This window comes from Lampetra fluviatilis, chromosome 19 (assembly GCF_964198595.1).
Source record: "Lampetra fluviatilis chromosome 19, kcLamFluv1.1, whole genome shotgun sequence".
NCBI lineage: Eukaryota > Metazoa > Chordata > Hyperoartia > Petromyzontiformes > Petromyzontidae > Lampetra > Lampetra fluviatilis.
This window is the reverse complement of record NC_136293.1, coordinates 9,653,078-9,679,281: the sequence shown is the minus strand read 5'-3', so window position 1 is coordinate 9,679,281 and position 26,204 is coordinate 9,653,078. Positions and strand designations below refer to the sequence as shown.

Below are 26,204 nucleotides of genomic sequence, written 5' to 3'. Positions count from 1 at the left end.
CTCCGAGTTTCTCCAATGCGCCATTCCACTATTGTTACAATGTTTTTTTTTAATGAAAAATTAGGTAACATCTGTAAAACGGCACGCTGCGTACGCAGCGCCATTGGCGTTGTACTGAGGGCGCTTGTTCACGTGGTTCTCTGAACACATTTCTCAGTAAGGTGCAGGGGTCGGCAATCAAAATAACGAGCCATTTTTTTCGAATTTGGTTAAAAAAAACTAAATCAATAATTCAAGAACCGCAGGTGCACTGTGTGGTGAACACGAGACGGTGGTCCTTCATCAAGAACGTCTCACGAAGCAGTCCGTAAAAAGTCGCATGCAACTCCGGAGCCGTATGGAGGCGTCGTCGTTAATGGACTGCTTTGCCAGCCTGCCTAAGGTGGCGTTGCTTGGGGGAGAGCCTGACCCGTCTGTCTGTCGTCTAAAGACCCCGCCGCAAAGACCGTGTCTGTCAGACTTTAATAGAAATATCCTGTCAGACAGCGGCCGGCATCAATCTATTATTGTCCAAGGACCTCTTCAAAGACGGGTGTCGGTCTAATGTCGATACCTGGCGGAATAAAACACCAAAAAGCAATTCGGAGAGAGCTTTCTGTAATGGCCTAGAGATTCCTAAGTAGACATTTGACTGCGGTGGTAAATATATTGAGTGGTGGAATGTAGATAATAGATGTCATTTGTTATGGTCGTATGAACTTCCGTGTTTAATCTAGAAACAGACACATCCAAAACAGCGCAACTGAAACTACATTTTACGGGAAAAATGTCAGAGAAGCAAACTTACTTCCTTGTTGCTAAATTACATTTTTCCATTGAGCGTAGCTGTATTATTATTCTCGTCTACCAAGGAAAGGGGATACACGATGGTTGACATGCGCGTTCCAATTGAGCAAATATTTGCGGGTAACTGTTCAAGTCCGGCAAATGTGGACCACGAAGTCTGGCACTCACGGTGGTCTACTCTTGCGACTGACGTCACAGCATCTTTAACGTCCACTGCTAATTGGACGGCGCATATTTTTTTTTACGGTTAACACAACCCGCAGAATTAATCGGGGCAGCCGATGGAATTTGCACCGTGAATCCCTGGCAACGAGTGGCGAATATGCTACGCCCCGAGGCCATAGGCCAATGTCGCCGCCCTGAAACATGCATCGCCGTTCACGATCTGTGGAATGGCATCTTTAATTAATTCGTAAAAGACATCGAAAGCGAGTGCAAATCAAAACTACATTTTTACGGGAAAAATGTCACGTGAGTAAATGTCATTTCTCATCGCGAAACAACGCTTCCCATCCAGCATTGCTGCAACATGTGCACGTGTAAATAAAGACACTGTAATAAATACATGAATAATTATGTTATTTTAATTAAACACAGCCTCGTTCCCTGCAGCATGATACAGCTACTCATTCACCAAATGTAAGTTCCTACATATCATATGGACTTCTAAGATAGCTGTTATTGCCAAATACCTCTGAATAAAGGTCCCGATATGACAACTCACGCGACACCAAACATTCGTTGCTGTCTATGTCTCTCCAGTGCCGATGATGACAAACTGCTTACGTTGGGCTGAGTCGACCTGGGACAGGGGGTCGGGCAGCCTGATAAGAGCCACATTCGGCCCTTTAAGGACTGCATTGTGACGTTATTCAGGTGCATTGCAGCTCTTTAAATATTGCATTTTTGTTTCCTGAATGATAAAAAAAAAATCAGCTTTTTGTTATTTTTGGGTTGCCGACCCCTGACCTAGGAGAAGCCCAGGTCAGGTTCAGGTGACAATCTACAACAGCGATGCATGGCAGGAATAGCAGCGGTCCACTAAGGATCGTTAAAAGAACAACTCAAAAACCCACTGCCTAAAACCCACTGCCTTAAAAGGAGAAATATATAACATGCAATGTTTCTAGTAAGTCCTTTACAGCATATAGAGGGGCCAGACAGACACAGTGAATAATAATTTGGGACTGTTATTGACGAATGTGTTTTTTTGTTCACCGTGGTTGTGCACCACTGCCCACGTGATATCGTCAACTGTTCTAGGACCAAAGCACACAGTAAGGAATATGCTCGATTCATCGATCGATATTGATTTCCAGGCTCACGATGAACATGCATCGACTCTCGTTATGAATGAACAGAGATGGGTCTCAACGTCCACAGTTGGTTTTTCAACGACGGCCTTGCTAGTCTTTGAGTTCGGTGGCCTCGTATTTTGAATACAACGGATTAATGGGGCACCCTCGTCAGCCACTGGAGGCACGATCATTCACGGTCACGTAAAAACAAATCGAATCCCTATTCCACCAATGAGCACACACACAAACACTAACAACACAGTAAAGAACACGATGCTGTATTCCTGCAAACTAAAACGGAGACATGCAAATGCACACGCACGCAAAACTGCACAAGTTTGTGCACAAGCCGCGCACAAACTTGCACAATTTATACGACTCGTGCTCAACTTCTGCATTGTGGTCCACAGTGTAGACTCTCGAAAACCGCAAACCCAAATTGAGATTGCCACCGAGTTTCCTCCTATTGTTTGGTTGTCATTCGCCAGTTAGCGTCGTTTCAAAGAACAAGTACAATACGGCCATTGTGGTGTACTTTTAAGGCAACCAACGTGTTTACACTCCGCGACACAAAGAGACGCTTACGACATCGGCCGTTCAAACTTACTATGGCGATATTGCATTTTGTTCAGGGGGATGGGGGAACATTTTTAATAATAGATGTTGGGAAAATATTAAATGAAGGGTAATTTTTGGATTGTAGATACAGGAAAACACACACACACACACAAACACATTGGGAATACTCTGAAAATATTTCACTGTATTTGTAGACAACCTCCCATCCAAACATTACCCAAGCACGACCCTGCTTAGCTTCCTACATCAGACCAAGTCGGGCACATTTCTGTTCAAACGCTGTTGTAAGGATTCCGAATTCTGATTGACGCGCAAACTCAATCAAAAACTTAATTTAGGAGCTTTCGTGACTGCAGGAATTATTCTTTGGTTCTTTTCGGTTAAGTCACGTCTAAAAATAAAATAATAAATTAAAATAACATATTACGACGTTTCGATTGCAACACAAGCAATCATCATCAGGTATAAAAGAAATAGCAACAAAAAATCTAACTACAAAACTATAGACAGACATACAAGCAGACAGACATCACAACGGCACACAGAGAGAGGACACACATCGGCACAAAGAGAGGGGTTGTCTCTATGACGGTCCCTTAAATATAGAGAGGGGGGGCGAGAACGGAGAGAGGGAGGGGGCAGAGAGAATTAGCATATCAATGAGTGTACGCCAACGTACTGCTGCTGCTGCAAGTAAGATGACAATGTGGAACGCGCACGCAAAATTGAAAACTAGGAGACAGGCACACGAAAATTAAATAACCCAGCAAAATATCGAAATGTGATGTAATACAACACAGAGAGTCGGTTAACACACAATTAACGCATAGCCTGGTTGATTACGTGTTTCAAAATTTGCTAAGTTAGAATTTTAAGTGTGAAAATTCCAAAGAGAGGACACAGGCAGAGAGAACAAATAGCCAGAAAGAAAAAGGATAAGCTTAAAACTTCCCCGTAGAAGTGGTTCAATCTTAATTTAGGAGCTTTCGTGACTGCAGGAATTATTCTTTGGTTCTTTTCGGTTAAGTCACGTCTAAAAATAAAATAATAAATTAAAATAACATATTACGACGTTTCGATTGCAACACAAGCAATCATCATCAGGTATAAAAGAAATAGCAACAAAAAATCTAACTAGAAAACTATAGACAGACATACAAGCAGACAGACATCACAACGGCACACAGAGAGAGGACACACATCGGCACAAAGAGAGGGGTTGTCTCTATGACGGTCCCTTAAATATAGAGAGGGGGGGCGAGAACGGAGAGAGGGAGGGGGCAGAGAGAATTAGCATATCAATGAGTGTACGCCAACGTACTGCTGCTGCTGTACGTTGGCGTGCGCGTTCCACATTGTCATCTTACTTGCAGCAGCAGCAGTACGTTGGCGTACACTCATTGATATGCTAATTCTCTCTGCCCCCTCCCTCTCTCCGTTCTCGCCCCCCCTCTCTATATTTAAGGGACCGTAATAGAGACAACCCCTCTCTTTGTGCCGATGTGTGTCCTCTCTCTGTGTGCCGTTGTGATGTCTGTCTGCTTGTATGTCTGTCTATAGTTTTCTAGTTAGATTTTTTGTTGCTATTTCTTTTATACCTGATGATGATTGCTTGTGTTGCAATCGAAACGTCGTAATATGTTATTTTAATTTATTATTTTATTTTTAGACGTGACTTAACCGAAAAGAACCAAAGAATCAATCAAAAACGTTTGATGGAGACCCCTGATCTCAGAATCCTCGATGCCACCGAGCTCAACGACTAGCAAGGCCATGGTTGGTTAATAAACCAACTGTGGCCGTTGTGAGACCCAACTTGGCGTGACACGGAGGCGTCGTAGCCGACAAGACGCTGGGCGAGACGCAAAACCAAACGTGCAAAATTCAACTCTCTTGCCCCCCTCCTTCTTCCTGATCAAAGAGAGGACACTGTGACGATAGGCAGGAGCTCGGTTCGGATAGAAGGAAAACGTGCCACACGTCGTACTTTGAATGCGATAGATTCATGGCACCCTCTGCAGCCCCCGGAGGCACTATCATTCATCATCACATAAAAAAACACTATTCCACCAATGAGCAAACACACAAACGTATGTATGTTGAACTTATTTCGTATCGTACATAGCCAGCCGTGCTCCGAACAACACAGAATAAATTAAGTTTGTATTTTAATTATGCAACGTTACTGACAGCAGGGACTGGTGTGGCAGTCTTGTAGTCTAAAGATACCAGGCACCATTCACATGAACATCAGTCTAATAGTTCTTAGCTATAGAATTCTTAAGCTATAAAACTTCACTACGGGGAAAATGCGGTCACAGTGTTGACTCTCAGACTTCCCTGGATGCGGCGGCCCTCATGTATTCTCTCTCTCTCTTCAACAAGTAGCCCAGCTGTATTTGCAGTTATTACTGGTAGGAATCTCCTGGTTACACCTGCCCACAGGGGATTATTGTGTCCGTCCGTCCGTCGTGCATCCAAAAATGGGAGGGGTGGGGCTGGGTAGAGAGGGGAGGGTGGGGAAGGGCTGGGTGGGGAGGGGCTGGGTGGGGAGGGGAGGGTGGGGAGGGGCTGGGTGGGAAGGGTGGGGCTGGGTGAGGGGGTGGGAGGGGTGGGGCTGGGTGGGAGGGGTGGGGCTGGGTGGGGAGGGGCTGGTCACCCCGTGGTGCCCTTATAAAACTCAAAGTTTAACCTACTCACACCGGCTTGTGCCCGCCCTCACAGTCGGCCATATTTGCGGAATACACCACGCCGCCGTTGACCCTGGCCATTGACCGAGCAACCCAACGTTCCTACCAGCTCCCTCCGCTGGAATGTGTTTGATTATTGTAATCAAACAAATGCATGTGTAAAAGGATTGTAAAAGCACCATGAACCAAAACAGGTATTTCTGCAATAACATAATGCAATTTACTAACAAATTAGCGTGCTTCATTCCTATCTTTCTGAATGCAATCCAGGTCTTTTATAGATATTTTACATTTTTAAGGCCATCCACAAACCGTTTACCACGCATCTTGTTGTATCATTCCCAAGGAATCTGACAAACAAAATTCTAAATATTCTGCCAAGAACGTAGGCCACACTCGTGCATTTAGTTACATGCAAACTGGCGCCTGTCCAGACCTTATCAGACATTTCTTTAATTCATAAACTAACCGATGTTACAAATTCTGCAAAGTTAGCTTCCATTTTTATCATCGAGCATTGGTCGACGCAGTTCCGTCAGCCCGAACAGTTCCACCAGCGATTCAGGCCGAGCGTCGCTACGCCAACTTGGGAGATAAGTCGTTCTGTCGATACTAACGCAGTGGGTAAACAAGCCGACCTATCTTGCAGACACCGGCAGCAGACACGCACTAGCACACCGATCTAGTCGTACACAATCGCGAGTCACAATCGCGCGATCGCGCGTGCGCACACACCCCCTTCAAAACAGTTGACACACACCAACCACCCTTTGACCCCCCCCCTCCAACGTCGACACCCATCGTTCCCCTAACGTCGTCGCACGTCAACCCATGTTTTGCCACGGGCTTGCTACGCGTCAAGCTGTTGCCAGGATTTTGGATCTAAACTCAATTATTTGTTTTTACCAAGTAAGGCCCACTGAGCTATATTAGTATTTTTCAGAAGTGACCTGGCTAGAAATGACAGCTCAAAAACGTGTCTTATCATATAAAAATGTATCGCAGCCAAATACTTTGAATGCATGTTGATTCTAAATGTGGAGGGAAAAACCGGAGGACCCGGATAAAATTCCACTCGACCATGGGGATAACATGCAAACTCAAAATATAAACTCACGGCATTCTATATACCAGGCAAGGTAATTAATTTCTCGCCATGTAAGAAAAAATTAATCGCAAAGTAAAATAAAATACAGTGCAGATGAGAGAAACCAACTCGGCTAATGTGTGCACAGGGCCTCATTTCTCGCCTGCCATCTCAAAAGTTCACTTCGCGAATCGGTCAGAATGATCAACAGCAGCAGAAGCAAGTTTCGGCCAGAACTACAGCTGGATTTTAGGCATGTTTGCAAGGCATTGTGAGCCCTTGTTTAAAATTATGTTCCGTGCTCCGGAGGTTTCGCGTGCGCCATTAATTTTCCCTCCAATTTTGACAGCATGCAAGCTGAATGAGTTTTCAGAGATAAATAATACAACATCGCCTTGATGTCGTGGGCAATTCTGATGAATACTGTAGGAGAAAAAATGCGAACCTACGGGTGATGCATTAACCAGAGCATTACATTTATAACACTGGTCAACAAAAAAAACATTTTTTCTGGCCTGGACTTTTGCAGCTGTTTTAGACTAATTTCAGGGTGCCGATTCCAAATCTGATCTCAGATTTGCTCTATCACATCTCATTTTTATGCTATCGGCATACCCCATTTTCATTGATTTTACCCGAAATTAACTCTGTCACTTATGATTGCAAGTTGTTGCGAGTCAGTGACTGCTTTAGTGTTAAAATATGGTGCTGTATTTTTTGGATAGTGTTTATAATATAATTTTATGTAGATATCCACATTTATTTAATATTTTTCTTCTGCAGTTTTTATTGAAAATGATATTTGATATCTCAAAACCTGATGTGATAGACAAAAACTGATGCCAGATTTGGAATCAGCACCCTAAAATTATCTTAACACCGTTGGAATACCTTATGCCAGAAAAAGTGTGTTGACCAGTGTAATTTGTTTACATTTACACGATTTATACGTCGACACCAACAGGGTGACCGACATGAATGAGAAAGTCAAAGCGAGACACATGAACATATCATTTAATCGAATTACGACCCAGAATCGTGGCGCTTCATCGAATCGCTGGGGCGGTCCAGGCAGCCGTGGCGGTGGGGGATAATTTCAATCTTAGTCTTTCATGCAGTGACTTCTGCGAGATGAACTTTTTGTGCTCTGCGATTGTTGATGGTGCCAATGAGGCGCTCAACGGCAGTAGCAAATTATTACAAGGGAAGCGTGTGGGGAGATGCTGGCACTCTCTACCTACGGCGATGGAAAATTACGAGCACAACTGCAGTCACCATTCGTTCACCATTCGCGAACCACGGACCGCATTCGAACTCCACCGGCCGCTTCGCTCGTTTGCAACGCAGCATTGTCATATAGCCATCGGGCTTGCCCATGCAGCCGTCCACTGGCTAACTCGCCAAACGCAGCCGTGCCAAATAAACGTTGCTGATCAACGGTCCCTGCACAGTCCGCTGCATTCATCACGAGCTCAAGAATCAACGTTCATCGACGAATCGACGAGTCATCACCGCGCATCTACTCGGAAACCTCGTGCAACCGAATGCAGCAGGTGAAAATTTGCCGACCACAGAACAGGGCCAACACCAGATGCAGCGCAGATCCAAGACTGGACCACGGCACGGACAAACACGGGGCCAGACATAAACATGCCCAGCCCGGTCATTAGTGCAAGCCTCAACTTGCGCGGATGACGGGAGCATGGCTTGTAATTAGATGCACCCATCCGTTGCCACAACAGTGGATGGCGAAATGGTAAAAAACTCAAACATTTACCGAACATGAACACAATTTGTTTCGTAATTAATTATCAACAACGGGAGCAAATATTGCGACGCTTTGTTCCGGCTACCGCCACGTCATTAACACCACCCGTCGCCTTTGTTATTGCCGTGACTTTTTTTTTGCCAAACCAAATGTCGATATTCAACACTGCGCATGGAATAGCCATGCATTGTTAATGAGCGCGGGCCCGAAGTTGCGAATAAAATTCATTAATAAATAAAATAAGCATGCAGAAGGGGACTCTAAGCTGCATCCTGTTTGTCCTTAAAAGGTCAAAGTTGTATCAGGCTTCCTGCAGGGCACTTATTTACCGAAATCAGCATGTCAAATCTACTGCAGCCATGCGGGCCACAGTATACCAAACATTATGCCCACACCCACACCGTGCTACACATAGGCGAAGATCACATGTATAGCCTAATTAGACTGTTGGGGCAAGTGCTGTTAGGGAGCACCTAATAAGTCCTGAACAGTGCAAGATACGATTGGGTGGCCAACATCAAGCACCGCCACCTTTGTCGCCCAAGTGCTGACATTTAAAAACTGCACCAGGTACTAAAATTAAGGCTCAGTTGACCTAGGGGAGGCACAGGACTGGTGAATATATTCACCATTGTAAATGGTGGTGAGCGGGATTTGAACTCGGGTCCGCCGGGTTCGTAGAGCAGTGCGCTAACCACTGCACCCACCGCTCCCCATACACCCACACACGTACAAAACTAAGACGTGCACAAGAGTTTAACTCCTGACACTTCGAGTGAGGCTGCCACGTGTAGACGGTGCGGTGCACAATGAGACGCCAGGCTTCGGTGCGACACACGTGATGACCCCAAAAGACCGCTCCCGTCTACCCTCATCCAAACGCACCGTGAAAAATCCAGTTCCAACCCGGATCGCGCCCGGCTTGGGATGCTCACTGGGCATGACGTGGTGCTCGTGGCATGGGCAGCACTCGACAAACACGGCACATACAACGATGTCCTTGTTCAGCCTTATCATCCATCAAGCCAAGCCACTCTTTACCATCATCATCAACAGCCATGCTCAATCCGCTGCTGGATAAAGGCTTGCCAAAGCCGTCGCCATCTCTTACGGCCCTACAATCTAACAATCCACCCGGCACCTGCACGCGTGTTTCTTTCATTGCTCCATCTCCAAGGTGGACGTACCCTAGGGTTCCTTGGCTGCCACTCCCTTCTAGCCATTAGGTGTCCTATCCAACCCCACTGAGAACCAATTTTGTCATTAAACCGAGTACGTTATATAAACCTTGTTCAAATGTCAGTCTCTCAGTGCAATGCGTACCACCCGTGCTTCTTTGCTCACTTTGAATCTTTTGTTCCCATTTTCTCCACCAATGACATGTTTCCGATCCACGTCACGGAAGTTAATAGGCATGAATCACGTGATGTTAGCGAGCTCCTATTCTGCGGTGGGCAGTGATGAGGCGATGATTCACTGCAATCCCAGAGTAGCGTAGCGTTCAGTTGCTAGTCATGTGCAACTGCGATGGCACATGCTTTCCGAACCTGAGCGGGTTCTCCCCTTGGTTGACATGGGCCTAAAACGAATGTCCCGTGTTGCCTATCACCTTCAGCACTGGGGCGACAACAATGGACAGGAGGGTGTGCCACTGGACCCATCGGCACCTTGTGAGTCAACAGGACACGAACAGGCGCTCGCACACAAACGCGCAAGTACGACAACAACCGCTATTCGTCACTAAGCAGCGGTGATGTCACCATGGCGCTTGTGCCAGGCTATGAGCACATTTAGGCCAGGTGAAGTGTCGAACGCCCGCTGGCAGAAAGTAAAAAAACAGACCCAGGTGCCATGGGTCAACTGACTGACATGACTGGCCGATGCACCACCTATGCCCCCTACTGTGCCAACCTGTCCGACAAAAACAACCCCTTAACTCCTCGGTGGTGCCGGATGGTAACGCTGTGGTAATTGCGAGCGTTCCATGGGGGGAACGGCCAATTCCATTCGGCTTTTCCCCTCATGGTGCTTGTAGGCACCACAGCGGACAATGGGGGCTCTGGACGGATGCGAGGGGCTGGTAACCCCTCCACCTTTAACCTAACTACCGCTGAAACACGTGTTCGCGCAAGCGGACACCCGCACAAGCAAGCACACACGCACGCACATGCAAGCAGACACACGCACACACACAAAACTAAGCATGGGGATTGGTGGTGGACAAACATGGACATGGGGCATAGTAGTGCAGTCAATTTTTTTTGCTGCGATGCCCTCTGCTGCCTGCATCGTGGCCCCACAGTAGCCTATAGCAACTGTTTTACGCGTGGAGATCGTCCATGCAGTCAAGAACTTGCTTGAAACCCGCTTAGCTTCTGAGATCAGATGAGATACGATTTAACTCAGTTCAAATACTAGAAATATTTTGATAGCTTGCACCTGCTTCTATTTAAGGCAAACTGTGACAAAAATAGCCAGCAATTATGAAGCAAATTTTGTTGAAAGCAGCGTGACATTACCTCATGCAATGGTAATCTGCTGTCGATTCATCATTTACGCAAGAAGATAGACGTATAACTTTTCACGTGACAGCTCATAGCTTGCAGTGCCTTCCAGACGTTTTCAGTGTTCAAATGCATGAACCCTCCCAAACCCTCCCCTCCCTCCGGCTCACTCCGGCTCACTCCTCCTGCTCCCCTAGCCACTCGCCCAGTCATTTACCCAGCCAACGAACCACCCAACGACCCGTGCACCCATCACGAACGCGCACCACCGCTCTCCCACACATCCTGCCACTCACCAAACCCACCCACCCACCCACTCACCCACCCACCCATCCACCCACCCACCCATCCACGTACTCACCCAGCCACCCACCCACTCACCCAGCCACCCACCCACTCACCCAGCCACCCACCCACTCACCCAGCCACCCACTCACTCACCCAGCCACCCACCCACTCACCCAGCCACCCACCCACTCACCCAGCCACCCACTCACCCACCCACTCACTCACTCACCCACCCACTCACTCACTCACTCACCCACCCACTCACTCACTCACCCACCCATTCACTCACCCACCCACTCACCCATCCATCCACATACTCACCTACCCAGCCACCCAGCCTCCCACCTACTCATCCCACCCACCTATCTGCCCAACCAGTCACCCATTCGTTTACCCACCCCCCCCCCAGTCACCCAAGCAGCCTCTCACTGACCCGCTCACCCATCCACAGACCCCAAACCACTTACCCACTCCCCCGTCTACCCGTTCACCGCAGAAGCAGCCATTCCACCGAAAAAGCACGCTACCTCAACAAGCAGGTCGGCCTTCATCGTCGCCCTCTTGTACTTTTCAAATAAAAATGCAAACGACGGGCTGCGAATGCAAAACCACGAAACTGTACGGGGCAAAATGACAAGAGACGGAGAGACACACAGAGGCCACAAGACAGGCGAGGCAGAGACATGTGCCGTAGGACAGCAGACCATATGCCAAGGGCTCACCCAAATTCTTCATTGCTTTGTATTAAAAAAAACCCAGATGCCCTTTAGCACAAATATATCCAAATTTTTATTTTATAAATGCACCAACATAGTTTTACGTTTAACATTGTGATGGACAGCTGCTAGGGTTATTTTTATGGAGTTGGTAGCCTAGACAATACCTTGCCATGTGACATGCTTCAACACTCTCCAATGTCAAACAAACTCAGCGGTCGAGTAATTGTTAGAGGCATTCGCGTTATGCGTATGTGACGTGTACGTAACACCTCCGATTAGTACGGCTGGCTACGTACGGTGCGAAAGAAGTTCAACATACGTACATGTGGTTACAATGTAAAGGTGAGGAGAGCCCATGGTATTTGTTAAAGTCGTACATTATTTGAAATAAAATACTTGTGGCATTAAAAGAGGAAGGCAAAATATGGAAATGTTTTTTTTGCTTGAACATATGAATGCAGAACAACCAAAGGCCTATGACAGACACCAATCTACCTAGAGGACAACTGTTAACTTCACACTTAGTGGTGCTCTTTTTATCGACCCTGGAGGGATACTGCAATCAAAAGGCTCCTGACCAGGATTTCAGCTCAAGACCCTATTTATGAGTGCGAGCCAGACTCTACTACGAACACGATTTGCATCTCGGCCAAACTGAGCCATCAGTTCAGCTTTTGAAACACGAACCATCGTCAAATGCAGATGGTCACGACCCATGTCACATTGTCCAACGTCGATCTGATTTAGCGCAACAGAATTTGACGCCGAAATAAAACAAAAATACGTCGAGCTCTCGTGCCCCACGAGCATCCGGCCCGCTGCATCGGCCCAAACGGCACAGCGGCACCGGCGCGTCTTGCGCACAGTCACGTCGCCTTCGGAACCGGGGATGCGCCATTAATTGCGTCCGTGTGTGTGTGCGCGCGCCCAGCACTGCACTTTGCGTGTCTCATGCCTCGCTAGGCGCTCGCACACGCAAGGCTATGCACGCCTAAACGCATGCACAGCCCGATTGTCAATTCACCGCAGAATTGCCTGGCCCACACGCCGTGTCGGTCGCGTGACGGCCACCATGGCGCGAGATGGCGAGCTCTCGCGTCGCACGAAGGTCGGGCCGCCGCGACAATTCCCGACGGCTCTGTGACAGCGGCGTCTCGCGCGCCGTCTTGCTGCGGCAGAACTGGGACACTGCGAGAGGGCCCGAATTGTTTATTTTTTTTTCTTTGCGCCATTAATTGCACGCTCACACAGCTCTGTACTTTGCGCATCTCACGCTTCGGTGCTAGGCATGCAGGTCCCGGTGCCAGCAACAGGCAGGCACACAGGAGAGCATTGTGTTTTAGGACTTTTTTTTGTTTTAATTGACACTGGCTACGCTAACAGGAGCTGCTGAAATTCAGGGCTGCCGAGCGGGAGAATTAAAAGGCATAATTTGAGCAACCCACAATAATGTCAGCTGACAACTTAATGTGTTCAGAATGGGCTTACTGCCCACGCAAACTGATTCAGAGTCGAAGGGATGGTTTGGAAATTGTAAACAAAGAGTGCGCAACATTCACTTTTTTGTAACGCCGACTTAAGCGACTGAATTACCTGTGAGGGCTGTCACCCGTTCAGGTGTAACCGCCAACCAAATACACGCTTGCTCTTGGCAGCATAACAACTATACATGTAACAATGCGTCATGTCATCGCCCAGAGTACGTTATTATTACACTCACGCCGATCAAAATGCATTATTTACCATTTATACAAAAGACATGTAAATGATACGTCAATGTTAGGGTTAGGCTAACAAAACTGTACAAACGAGATGGGGGGGGGGGGCAAATGAGAAACAATTTTAACGAGAACGGTGAGAATTAAACAAAACAAAAATACATTATTTAATCGAACGGCGACTATAAATGGTGTACATTAATTTAATCGCTGCAGGGAGTGAATAATGACAGTAATTAGTTCCAACATTCAGACAGAGAAGTGACAATTTTCGTGGCAACAAAAAATGAATCGAAGACCACTCGGGACAACCTAATAATGCATCCTCCTCCGTGGGCCAGCCACGGACAACTGTGCAGACAGGACACGAGGTTTCTCTGCGCATCAGAGCGGTTTTCTGGCGGCCGCACGAGTTCCCCCTCGCTCAACCGCACAGGCGAAAATGTAACCATGCGGCACGGGCGGCAGACTCAACATCTAAGCGTGTGGCCAGCTCCGGCTACGTGGCCCGCATGCGCGTATCACGCACGGTGCTTCGTGAAGCTGGTACCCTATCCACCATTTTATCCTGATCGTGCTGTCGGCATCGAGATGAATACATTCTCTTGTATAGATCCAATTCGGGAATCGCTTTGGCCACTGAGTCACGAAAGTGGAGATTACAGAGCTACCTCTGAGATCCCTTCAATGAACCTCTGGCCCGCATAGTAAGGGGGAAGACTATTCCAGCTGCTCTGTCATGTGAGAGTAATGTTCGTACTTGACAGTGAAACGAATATTTGTAATTCTCACAGTGGGAATCTGACCAAATTAAGTGCAGAACTAAATTTAATAAGACAAGGCTGAGACCATTAACTCTCTGCACTTGGGAACTCTGTTTTAATCAGAACCGGCTGCCTGGATTGAAATCCATGACCGCTGCGGTTTCGGATCAGCGTTTCTGACCTCTGAACCAACTTGCCACCCCTCAAGAATTGATTACTTTTAGAAAATTGTTCAGAATGTAAAGGCTTCTATTGGCTACAAAGATAACATGCAACAGTTACATGAAACAGAAATATACAAATCGAGAAACATTGTCTTACACGTGCAATTTAATGAGCGTAATCGTGAGCTAAATAATATATCGTTACACCCCGAGCACACTATTTGAAAAAAAAAATTCAAAATTATTTATGCACAGAAGAAAACAAGCTTTTGCAAGGACTTCCTCTTCAACATGATCGAATGTCCACGAATTAGAGAAGGCACTTACTTTACAAGGCGAGGACTGAAACCGCAGCAAATTCAAACCATTCCACTGGAAAACAAGCCCGTCATGACCAACAGCCACTCATTCAGCAGCTGGAGTGATGCCAGCAACAATTAATTTTTCAAGCCGCTATCTGGGATATATCCAAATCTATAAAACTCAAAGTGGCAGTGTGTCCATGGCTTATAAGACTGCGATGGAATGAGTAAGGACTATTTTATCGTCACTATACGAGGTGTCGTGTGATATAATTTGTTAAAATATATTTTGAAAATTTCTCAGTGTAACTTGAATCGTACTCTTCAGCTGGGTTCCATTCCTGAGATGATAGATCCATTCAGCGACCGCGCAAAGCAGTGCCGGATGGACCCTGGGAGCATGTCTCATAGACCTGCTCTAAAATCCCATTTGCGTCTTATTTTTATCCACTCAACAACTCTGGATGAACTCATCTACATGCCCCACGACAGAGAAGCCTTCATCACAGTGCGGTCAAATTTTCTTCATTATAATTCAGCCAACTTAAGTACAGAATTTTACTGGGATTATTTTTTGGTGTGTGCGGTCATTGGTGACCCAGCTGAGACCATCACCAACTCGCCGAACCTGAGAGATCCGGTTTCATCACGGGCGGCCAAAAACCCACGTTCGAACCCGGCACCTCTGCAGTGCCAACTCAATGTGTCCGACCCACGAGCCACCAGGTCGCAGAGATGTTTTACTCTTAGCAACGCCAAGTAGGTCAGAACACGAGCACATGCTTTTCCCACGGGGAAAAAATATATATTATTTCTCCACTCGAGGCTTAGTATCAAAAACGCAACACTCTGCAAAGACCTTCACCGGTGAAAAAATAACGACGTAAAAACATGTCGGGCATCCAGGAGAGCAAATGGATTACTCTTGGGCGTGCATTTCCCACACATTGGCCTTGTAAGGCGCAAACCCTTAGTGCGTATATATACGATAAATTAAGAAGGGTGCTTCATTGTTTTAAATATAAAATGACCACATCTGGCAAATACGGAGCGCAGGGCTTTTACAGTGCCTCGTGTTTACAGTTCCCCAATGCTCTCGTTTGGCCTCCTTCCTGCACAAGTTGTTTTTTTTCTTCTCTCTCCGCCAGCAACTTGTTGGCGCTCGGTAAAAACTCGGTGGTTGTAAACGTGGCGTCGTTCTCCACAAACCCTTAGGCGGTGGCAGCGTTGGTGGTGGTGGTGTGCGCTTTCAAAGTCAACAGGCAGCAAAATGTGCGCTCGCACAACCTCAAATATTTGGCGCGTTAACAAAGTGCATCCAGTTCGACGTTTCTCTAAGTGCGCACGCCAATCTGATTCTCTCTCCACGGCGATTCGATGAGTTGTCACGCTCCATGGCACGTTTGATGATGATGATGGCAATAATGATGCTCGTTTACCCAGGAAAGCCTCACCGAGTATAGCAACTCGTTTTCAAGAGGGTCTTGTCTAGAATCCAACGCAGGCCTTTCTTGCTGTGGAGGCACCAGTGTTACCACTGTGCCACCCTGCCAGCCACCCTGCCGATTCAACAACTCATTTTGCTTACTTCTTGCCGCCTCATTAGTATCATTCGTCTTCATTTCTGTCTCATTCGTACATCTCCGTGTGCTCCATTAGCCTAACTGAAACATTAGCATATCTCGTGAATACAATGTGCATATTCATCACGCAGTCGAGATGAGTACGTGTCGAGATCAGGTGCAAGGTGTCGCATCACGAAAGCATGAGGGATGGCGGCAGCTTAGAGAGGCATTCATCCAGCAATGGAATGACAATGGCTGAGGATGATTATTTGCACGAATGGTTATTAATCTATTCTCAAGACGTACAGTTCGATGCAGTTATACTGAGCCTAATAATGGATTCTAATAGTTAAATCGATTAACTGTTACATGCCTGCTGGTGGCAAGCCATAACATGCCATTATTTAATTTTGTATCAATATTAACTGGGTGGAGCGGTGGCACACTTATTAGCATAACAATCTCGACACCCAGCAGTGACCCGAATTAAATTCCCAGCCACTGCTATCGTCGAAGGCGGGAAATATCTGACATGGGTCTTGGGCCTTCCCCACTCCATCCATAAACACTGGCCAGAGTGGTGAAGAAAGGCCAAGTACTCCCACCCCCCCCTTGCGTGGACATGGCAAGTGGAGGGCCTTCATCCAACAGTGGATTAACAAAGGGGCGCACATTTTTTTTATTCACTGGCACAACCATTACTGCCTGTGGGTTAAACACTGTAACCCATTTTTACAAAACAAGACATTTAAAGGGGACATTTTATTGCAGCGCAATAGCGTAATAAATTAAGTCGTAACATTTAGGGACCTCAAGCAACAGCTTGCTGGTTCAAGTCCACACAGACTGTGCGAGTGTTGTGCAACACATTTTTTTAAAGAGACATGCCGTTGATGTACCAAACACAGTCAAGTTAGGAGGAAATGATTCGCCGCGTAAAAATATTACACGAAACAAGACCAATCTAAACAAAACACGTGGCACTAACACCGTCCCCTTTTTTTTTGGTTGGGCTCGTGAATAATTCAAACACAAGCACTCCCCAACTCTGCATCTTGTCACGATTCACACTGAGTAAATGCACAGCAAGGGAGTGCACAAAAAAGAACCTTGCTCCGTCACTTACAGAGGACGGAGGGGCCCCCTAACGTAAAAATGTACGCGTTTGAGAAAGAAACAGGAATGGAAAACATTTCTGGACAAGTGGGACACGGGTTTACAGCTGTTGCAAAAAAGAATATAAGATATAAGAATAGGTTTTACCTTTCTGGAAATAAAACAGGTGTTAAGATGTTAAAACACCAAACTGAAACCTTTTGCAAGGAATCCTGTCTGCATTAACCACACATACTTGTGGTGAACATGCAAACAAAAAAACATGCTCTGACAGTATATGCATTGTCTTTGAAACCGATTGGTCAACACCAGAGACAGCTTTCTTTACAGCCTTACCAGTATCAAAAATATAATAGGTTTTGATCCTGGCAAGGGAGGTCCCATGATGTAGCTGTTGCATGGTTGCATCGCACAGCCAATTATTGCACGAGCAGCCGAAAGGACACGAGGCATCGATTTTTAAAAATAAGATTGAACCTTTCGTTCACGATAAACGTATCGAGCACATTATAATAAACACATTACAACATCACAGTCATCATTACATGATTTCTCTCCACTATGAAGGCAGAGGAAAATGGAAACATGTGCTGCACACTGCCAGCCGTCTGTAAGTGCAACCAGACGAGAAATTGCATTTTGACTGTGAAGTTTCCTAAATTTGTGGAAGAGCCCAAAAACAAAACTGCCCTTGAAACGACTCTCAACCCCAGAATTGTGGTAATTTAAGCAACCAGTAAGAAAGGCGGGGGGGAAGAGGCGAGAAGGGGGTTTGGGGGTTGGCTGAGAAAATGGAGGGAACGTGCGTACATGTCAAGCAATGGCTCGGCAACATTTGGGAGAGTCGGCAAGCCTTGCTGGCCATGTCATGCCCACCATTGGCTTGTGTGAACGCTGGACAGCGACATCCCCTCCCCAACCTTCCCATCAGATCAAGTGGTCATATCGCCACAGGTGATCAAGACCCAGCGCTGAACTCTCTCCCTGTGAAGGCTCAAAGGACAGGGCCCACTTCCTGTTCAATTATTTATGGACTTGCGGGACCGGTCACCGTGATACGAAGTCACCGGGCAGGACACGGCCGCTGTTGTTACCTGTAACTGTGCACGCTGCGCCACTGTCGATGTATCCGCATGCACATTTTGTTTGCTAATTAATTTTGTTGGGTTTTAATTATGTATGTGGTGAATTGGCTTAGGGTGCTGCCAAGCTCCTGGCCAAGAAACAGTACATAACAATAAAATGTGAGCCCTTTTAAAAAACATCGCGGCAATTTGCACAAATCTATGGCTCTGCTTTTTGTTTAAGAAAAAACAGAGACGTTTAAAAAATGCAACACCTATTTACAAACGCAAATCGCTTGGAACGTTAGCGTCGTAATATTCAGGGCGTTTTATTTGTTAAGCTATTACGATCACAAGCATATTAAATTGTACGCGTTATTCAAATCGAAAGTTGGCCATGTCTGCAACTAATTCCTCTTCCACGTGCGAGGTTCCCATTTATAAAACACAAAGAACCAATTTTTTTTTCTACTTCACCCCCTCCCCACCTCACGGACTCTAACCAGCCAAAGTCTGCCATTTAAAAAACATCTCAAATCACAAAGCAGATATATTTTTTAATAGAGGATTTTTTTTTTTACAAAAACCTCTAACAGGAAAAAAAACAAGTTGTCTAATGGCAGCACGGTGGTTGTGCCCTCTCATTGGCCCCTTTTGTCAGGCTCTTTCTGCCGACTTTTTTTTTTAACCATCATCATCAGCCGCCACGGTCAATCCACAGCTGGACAAAGGCCTCCCCAAGTCGTCGCGAGAACCTCACGACCGTGCAGCGCAGCAATCATACATACATACGAATGTGCTGTTAAACCCGCCACCACCCGACACAGCCAATTAGTAGGGTTCGTCACATAAACAAAAATGCCAATTCGTCACGAGTTCAGCACACCAGTGTGTTGCAGAGTAAACCCACAACACCTACAATTTGATTACGACGTTTCGCCGGTAATTACAACCAGCATCATCAGGCGACAGCCAGAGTTAATCTGCCTCGCGCACGCGCTCCAATCTCTTCGTCGATCTCGTCGTCGCTTCATCCGAGCGGTGGAGGACATCCTCCTGGATGCGTTCCCCACCCCCCCTCCTCCCTTCGGCTGCCACTCCGTTGTTATTCTCCACTCCGTTGTTATTCTTTCTCCACTCCATTGTTATTCTCCCACCCCCGCGGCCGTCCACCCTTCAAGCGTTTTAAGAGTCTTTTAGGAAAATAATTATACGTGACTTTACCGAAAGAACTAAGAAGATGAATCCCTGCAGTCACGAAAGCTTTAAATCGAAAGTCTTTTAGGAGTTATTTGGCTGCTGCTATACATTTCCACATGACGATAAGCCACACTTCGTTGTGCGAACATTTGTGATAGGCAGGTCGGGTTCTTAAAAAATAACTATATAGCTGAGTGGGCCTTACCTGGTAAAAATAAAGTGTTTAGTTAAATCGGCATGTCGAACCAGAGTCCACTTTTTTCACTTCATTAGCATTTATTGACCCAGGAATGCCTGTCTCGAGAAACGTTTTTTATTGAAGGGTTTTGGAAAGAACGGTTGTTTAATGATGCCTGTATCCTGCATATATGTCATGTTCTCTAATCAAACGTGTTCTTCTGTCTGTCTCACAATGTCATTCCAATCGTTTATCTCTCTCTACACTTCTTCGGGCCACACTCTCTCGTCCCTTCTCCTCCGTCGGTGTCCGTCACTCTTTCTCCGCAGCAGTTGGGACAAAACTTTGGCATTCATTTAAAAATCTCACCAACGGGCCGCTAAAAAAAAAAACGTTCAGGCCAGCAACACTCCCCGCGAAGCAACGGTACCTTTTTCTAGCCTCTGCACGCCCCCCCCCCCACAACGAGTAGCTGCGTGGCTAAATTAAGTTTGGTGGCCTCCTGAGGGTGTGCTGTGGTAGGAGGGCGGAGGGGGGCCAACAGCACGTGGCAGCGTGTGTGCGGACATGCGCAGGACTGCAAACAAACACCCTTGTTTGAAAGTGCACCACCTGGTAACAGGGAGAGCACGAGCAGGCGAATGTGAGTCACAATGTGGAGGACCTAAACGGGGAGCGGTGGTGCAGCAGTTACAGCGCTGCGCAACGAATCCGGGGACCCGAGTCCGATTCCCGCTCACGACCAACACCAGCGACGATTAAATGAACCGGTCATGGGCCTCCCCTAGGGCAGCTCAGCCTTAAATGGGTACCGGCGTGATGTATAAATGTCATCGCAAGGGAGACAAAGGCGGCCGGGCGTGGTGCTGCACATACACCCACCCCCTCTCGTGTGCCGTGCTGGCCTTCATAGGTGCTCGCGAACAGCACTTGCCCCAACAGTCTGTTTAAGGCTGTCTTATTAGAGGCACCAAGGTCTCTTTTGCAACCTCCCGCTAAGGATAACGCAAAGTGCATACAGTCACTAACGTCAAATCCACCAACGCCCCGTTGATGATCTTAACAGGCACTCGCGAATACACAACAAACACACTCGAGAGCAGCTAAGCATGTTTAAATACTGTACGTGTCAAGCCCCTTGTCAATCTAAGGGAGGAGGGCCCCAGGGAAGCAGCCCTCCCCCACCACGCCATGTGGGTCGTGGGGGTTATTTGACCACTACTTGACCACGCTGGTCACTGCGGGTTGGTGAAGGTGGAAGTACAGACGTCAGGGCGGAGCACAGTACAACAATGAGTTTTGCAGCCCTGCTCACTGTTGCCCACATCGTGGCACGAGCAGAAGGCTATAACATCCGTTTCACGCACGAGGTGGTCGCCCATCAAAGCTTCACCCAGGCTCAGGCAGCCCTGCGTAGCTTCTCAGGTCTGACGAGAACGGGCACATTTCAGAGATCGGTGATTTGGTCATAGGCGTAATTATGTATCAAATCCAAATGACAATAAGCTATAAATAGCTTCTGGGTGCTTCTAAATATAGCCGGGTTAGGGACAGGTATTTTTTTGCCAGCCTGCTCTTATTTCCGCCCTTGCAAGAAAACATTTCTACCACTGGGAGGGTGTTCGCATGATTTCTATTTATTTCCAAATGCCAATTTTTCCCCGTCTCTGTAGGCAAGAACAGCATGCCAAAAGGAAATTCACCGGAAATACAGCGATCACCCCATCCCGTCTTATGTCGAGAGCTAAGCGAGTTTGAACCTGGATCGCGTTTGACTGGGTAACCACGATGTGTACAAAAGCAGGTTTTATAGGCAGCGGGGGGGGGGGATACGATGTGGGCAGAGGACAGTGCAACAAAATCCACAGTTGTACTCTACTCCTGAGCTCCTACATCTATGCTCCCCGCCTTCACCAACAAGTACTGACCGGTGTTATACGCTCCCACGTCTAAGATCCTGACCCTCACCGTACTAGCGCCGGTCATTGTAAAAGCTCTTTTTCAGAAGCGACCTGGCCACAAATGATAGCACAACGAAGTGGCTTATCATCGTGTGGAAATTTCCAGCAGCCAAATAATTTAATCGCATGTTTCTAAATGTGGAGGGAAAATCCGGAGAAAAATCCACGCGACCACGGGGGGAGAGAACATGCAAACTCCAAATATACAGCAGGCGTCAGGGTTGGGATCAAACCCACAACCTCCTGTATACCAGGCGAGGTAGTTAACATCTTGCCACCATGGCACTCGAAGTTGTCATCCCGCTGTGAAGTGCTCCTCAACCGCAGTGCTCCCCTGCCGTTATTTTTAACTGGTACGCCAGCCCCCAGATATTTTCTCTACTGTGAGTACATCTAATCTCAGGGCTTCTTCAAGTTAATCTTTATATATATACATGGCATCAAGGCTTTCATCTCTGTACCAGTTCTCTCAATCAGCAGCCATCATTACAGCATTTGCTCATTATTGACGGCACTGCTCTGAAGGGATGAGTGGCCGCTTGATTACATTTGACTTTGTACTCATGGGCCGGTGGCAGTGTCTTGCGGATACAAGATTATTTCCGTGTTATTTAAGGTGGGTGTTAATGACATGATCGCATCAAGAGCCATTTCCTTTGAAAAAACTCGAAACATCAACTCGTGCTTGTTCAGGATGCTTAGCATTGTATACATTAACACGCACAAGTTATTATTTTTTTGTGTTTAGTTTGTTGTCTTTCCCCCGCACCTCCGATTAGCACGGTTGGCCACGGACGGTACGAAACAATTTAAACATGCGTATTAATATATTTCTCCACGTCTAACCTTGCACAAGACTTGTCTCAAAATAACTCATTATGATAACAATAACATACAGGGCCTTTGTCAGCGCACTGCCGGATGAAGGCCTCCCCATTCCATGTCAGTCATTGGGGTTGTTTGATCATACCTGACCACGCTGGTCAGTGTGGTCTGACAAAGGCCAGGGTGCTTGAGGAACTGCTTCAGATATCACTCGCCACTGATGTTCGCCACGACCGGTTAAATGTGCAGTGCGTTTATGACCGAATTGAAAACAAAACGAAACCATGAATCGAAAGGAATTCGAATGAAAGTTAAAATAACACCGGAGTAGAAATGGGAGGGGCATATTTATTATTTATGGTAATAATTGAAACTTGCAAAGCGATCAGTATTGACACATTCCCGAAGAAGAGGGAGAACGACTCAGAGGTGCAAGGAACCACAGACAAGCAGTAAAGGCTGTGCCAAATTTCCCCAAAGTTCTGCGTGTCATCGGCCGATTAAAGAGTAGTGTTTACATGTAGGGGGGAAACTGGAGCACCTGGAGAAAGCTTGTGTGTCCGGGGGGGGGGGGCAACACTGGTCTATCCCATGCAGATGGAACGGCTGAGGTCCACATTTTACTGAACCGCCTTCTCCTGGCGAGCCAGGGCATGACCCCTCGACGCCGACGCAAATAGTGTTTCACATCGATAGCGTGACCCACAAACCCACACCCCTCCACTGTGCTGGATCACAGCTGAGCACCACCATCACCTGGCCAAGCATTTTAACATCTATTACGTTTGCTTTCCCAGGAAATCCTCACCGAAAATCGAAACTCTTATTCAGACGATTCCTGCCAATTTGTTGTTTTGCATAGTAGCGGGGGTGACAACGCAATGTGTAATCCCGCTCTAGTCAAGTGCAGGTTATTTTTCCAGCATTGGGATGTTTGTCTAATGTCAGTTACATTGTGGGGTTTTTTTTAGCTATGGAAGGTAATCGGAGAACCCCGGGGGGGAGAAAAAAACCCAATACAGAACAGCGGGAGGACAAATTCCACGGGGAAAAGTTCCCGAGGTGAGAATCAAACCCAGGCCCTTCCCTGCTGTGAGGTACAAGCGTCACCCCACCGTGCCATGCTGCCACCCAATTATATTACTGATGTGTGTTGATAAGGGGAGGTATTTATTCATGCATATGGACAGCGCACCGCATTCCCTGTGACAATCAGCTGAGGTACCCTCTAGTCCATTTTACAGCAAAGCCAAAGTCTATTAATAAACAACAGGTTCAGCTGAAATGGACCAGGCGCAAAAATAATTATCGACATTCTAATCAACATCTATCGTGGCCGCAATCATAACACAGGGGGTTAGATAAAATTAACTATCCAGTGAGCTTAAAATGAACGCGTGTCCTGACTTCAACCCAACATTTACTGTTCACCGGCAGGCTAGCTTCTCCTATGGGCCTTGCGAGGGAGACCGCTAACACACTTGTGGAAATCCCTCGAGCCTTCTTCATTCACGAAGTTGCTTTTCCAGACGAGGCAAAAAACGCACAGCAGTCAAAAGCAAAACACGCGCGGCCGTAGCTGAACACACCGTACAGTGTAAAGAGGATTTTTTTGTTTGTTTTTAAACATACTCCAAAGACAACGTGGCATGTAAAATGCCTTATATGGTCAAGAGGCAACGTTCAAGTCAGACATAAATCAGAACGCACGAGGTTAAATATAGAACGCACAGCACTCCTCCCCCCGGCGGAACCATACAGCTTCCAGGGCCCATCAAGAATAAAACAAAACACTTCGGGCGGATATTTTGTTTACCACAGAGGTCATTTTCTTTTTTTAATCATCCCAACGCATGCTGCAGTGGACAGCAAAACAGAATGCATGCCCGAGCCTCGTTCTGACTGGACGATCGGACGCCCGTGCTTCAGTGATATTCCCACCCTGCCCAGCCAAACACTGCCTTTCAGGCAAAGCAATTGGTCACATGTGAACTGTGAACACGTAAAGATCCAACTAAAAAGTTAGGTAAAATCCATGCATGCACATGGATTGTGTAAGGCTTTTCAACGTGCTTTTTTTGTCTTGGGAAGTACAGTATTGAATTAGCGGAAGAGAAGCTGTCGGCGCAAATATATTTCCCTGCATAAGCGCAAATAGTCCCTTTTGCTTTGGTTCGTGTCACTACGTTTTAGGAAACCTCTTGATAAATTTGGCCAAATTTCAATCTGGTGGCTTCCTAAGAGTAACGCAAATTTATTCTGAAGTTTGGCTCATATGAGATTAACTTTACAAGAGTTATACTGTGTGCCACATTGCTGGAAACCATTAAAGAAAATTAGTGCTCAAATGCTTTATTTACATTAAACCTTAAGTCTTTGGTTTTGCACAAAAAAAACGCAACAACACACACTGCCAGGTCTCACCTTCTGTGCGTGGAGAGAGAGATTTTCTGGGCAGACATCGCCTACATGGAGGAAGAGGAAAGACACAGGATAATAATCATTTGGTGTGGGGAACATCAGCAAAGCATTACATTGATGTTGAAAGCTGAACTTTTGGAAAGTAAATGGGCGGCTCTGAGGTCAGAGTCCTGAGCCAGCACTGCTGAGATCCTGGGTTCAAATATATCCTGACTCCGCACCTCCGATTAGCACGGTTGGCTACGTACGGTGCTAAAGACGTTCCAATACCAATACCACTAAGTGACGGTGACGTAACCACGGCGCCTGTGCCAGGCCAGGTGTAATTTGAGGCCACGTGAAGTGTTAAAGGCTCGCTGACAGGAGGACACGGGACAGACCCAGGTACCCCCAGCTGTGCCAACTTGCTGCATTTTAGCCACCTGGCGGTTCACTCGTTGTTGTGAGTATCACTCCTTTGCCCTCAGTTGTTGTTGGAGGGCGACTGCCTCCAACTGCCCAGTAGCATCTTTTACGAGCCTCCTCCACAGGTGGAGGTGGAAAAAGACGTTCCACATACATACATACGTATCCGTGATTAAACGGTGGTCTCCAGTTTAGCGAGGTGACGCTCTCTGCCTGATCATCAAAGATGGCATGGAATATTTGTGTTCACTCAGGTTTGGCCTATTCCATGAGATAAACAACGTATGGAAGGCAAATACTGTAAATGTGTGCCACTAGTGTGGTAAAAAAAAAATCCCTGCGGATGTCAACTGTGGACATCGTTGTCATAGATCCAGCCAGAACCGTTTCCTCACACAGGGTGGTACACACCACGAGCTGTGAGAGGTCTGAACTAAAATGTATCCATCTCATGACATGTTGTTTATTGCACAACTTGAAGCAAAAACTTACAAAAATATAACTTTTAGTCGGGGAGAGGACAATAATAATTGAATTATCAATAGAAGCTGTATAATTTGTGCCAAAAATGCTAACTAATCACAGAAATGCGTTGAAAAGTGCAAAGTGTACAACCTAAAACACATTTGGAACAGATTCAGCAAAGGCTGTATATGTTAATTTAACATCTGCATGCAATGGTTCAAAATGTACTCAGTAACTTTACTTAATGAGTAAAACTTGATGGAAACTTCCAATCTGGTGCAAGGGGCTCATGACACAGGTTGTACACACACACACCTGTGAAACCAGGAAACTGGAC

General features: G+C 46.6%; 1 protein-coding gene across 2 annotated transcripts in view; it reads right to left on the bottom strand.

Annotated features, from left to right (window-relative positions):
• TMEM131 (transmembrane protein 131) overlaps window positions 1-26,204 on the bottom strand; it is a 108,788-nt gene that overhangs the window by 69,346 nt on the left and 13,238 nt on the right. For both annotated transcript variants that reach the window (XM_078864997.1, XM_078864998.1), the window contains exon 3: window positions 25,001-25,041. In XM_078864997.1, the coding sequence (XP_078721123.1) occupies window positions 25,001-25,041 (41 nt within the window). The remainder of the gene's footprint in view (window positions 1-25,000; window positions 25,042-26,204) is intronic.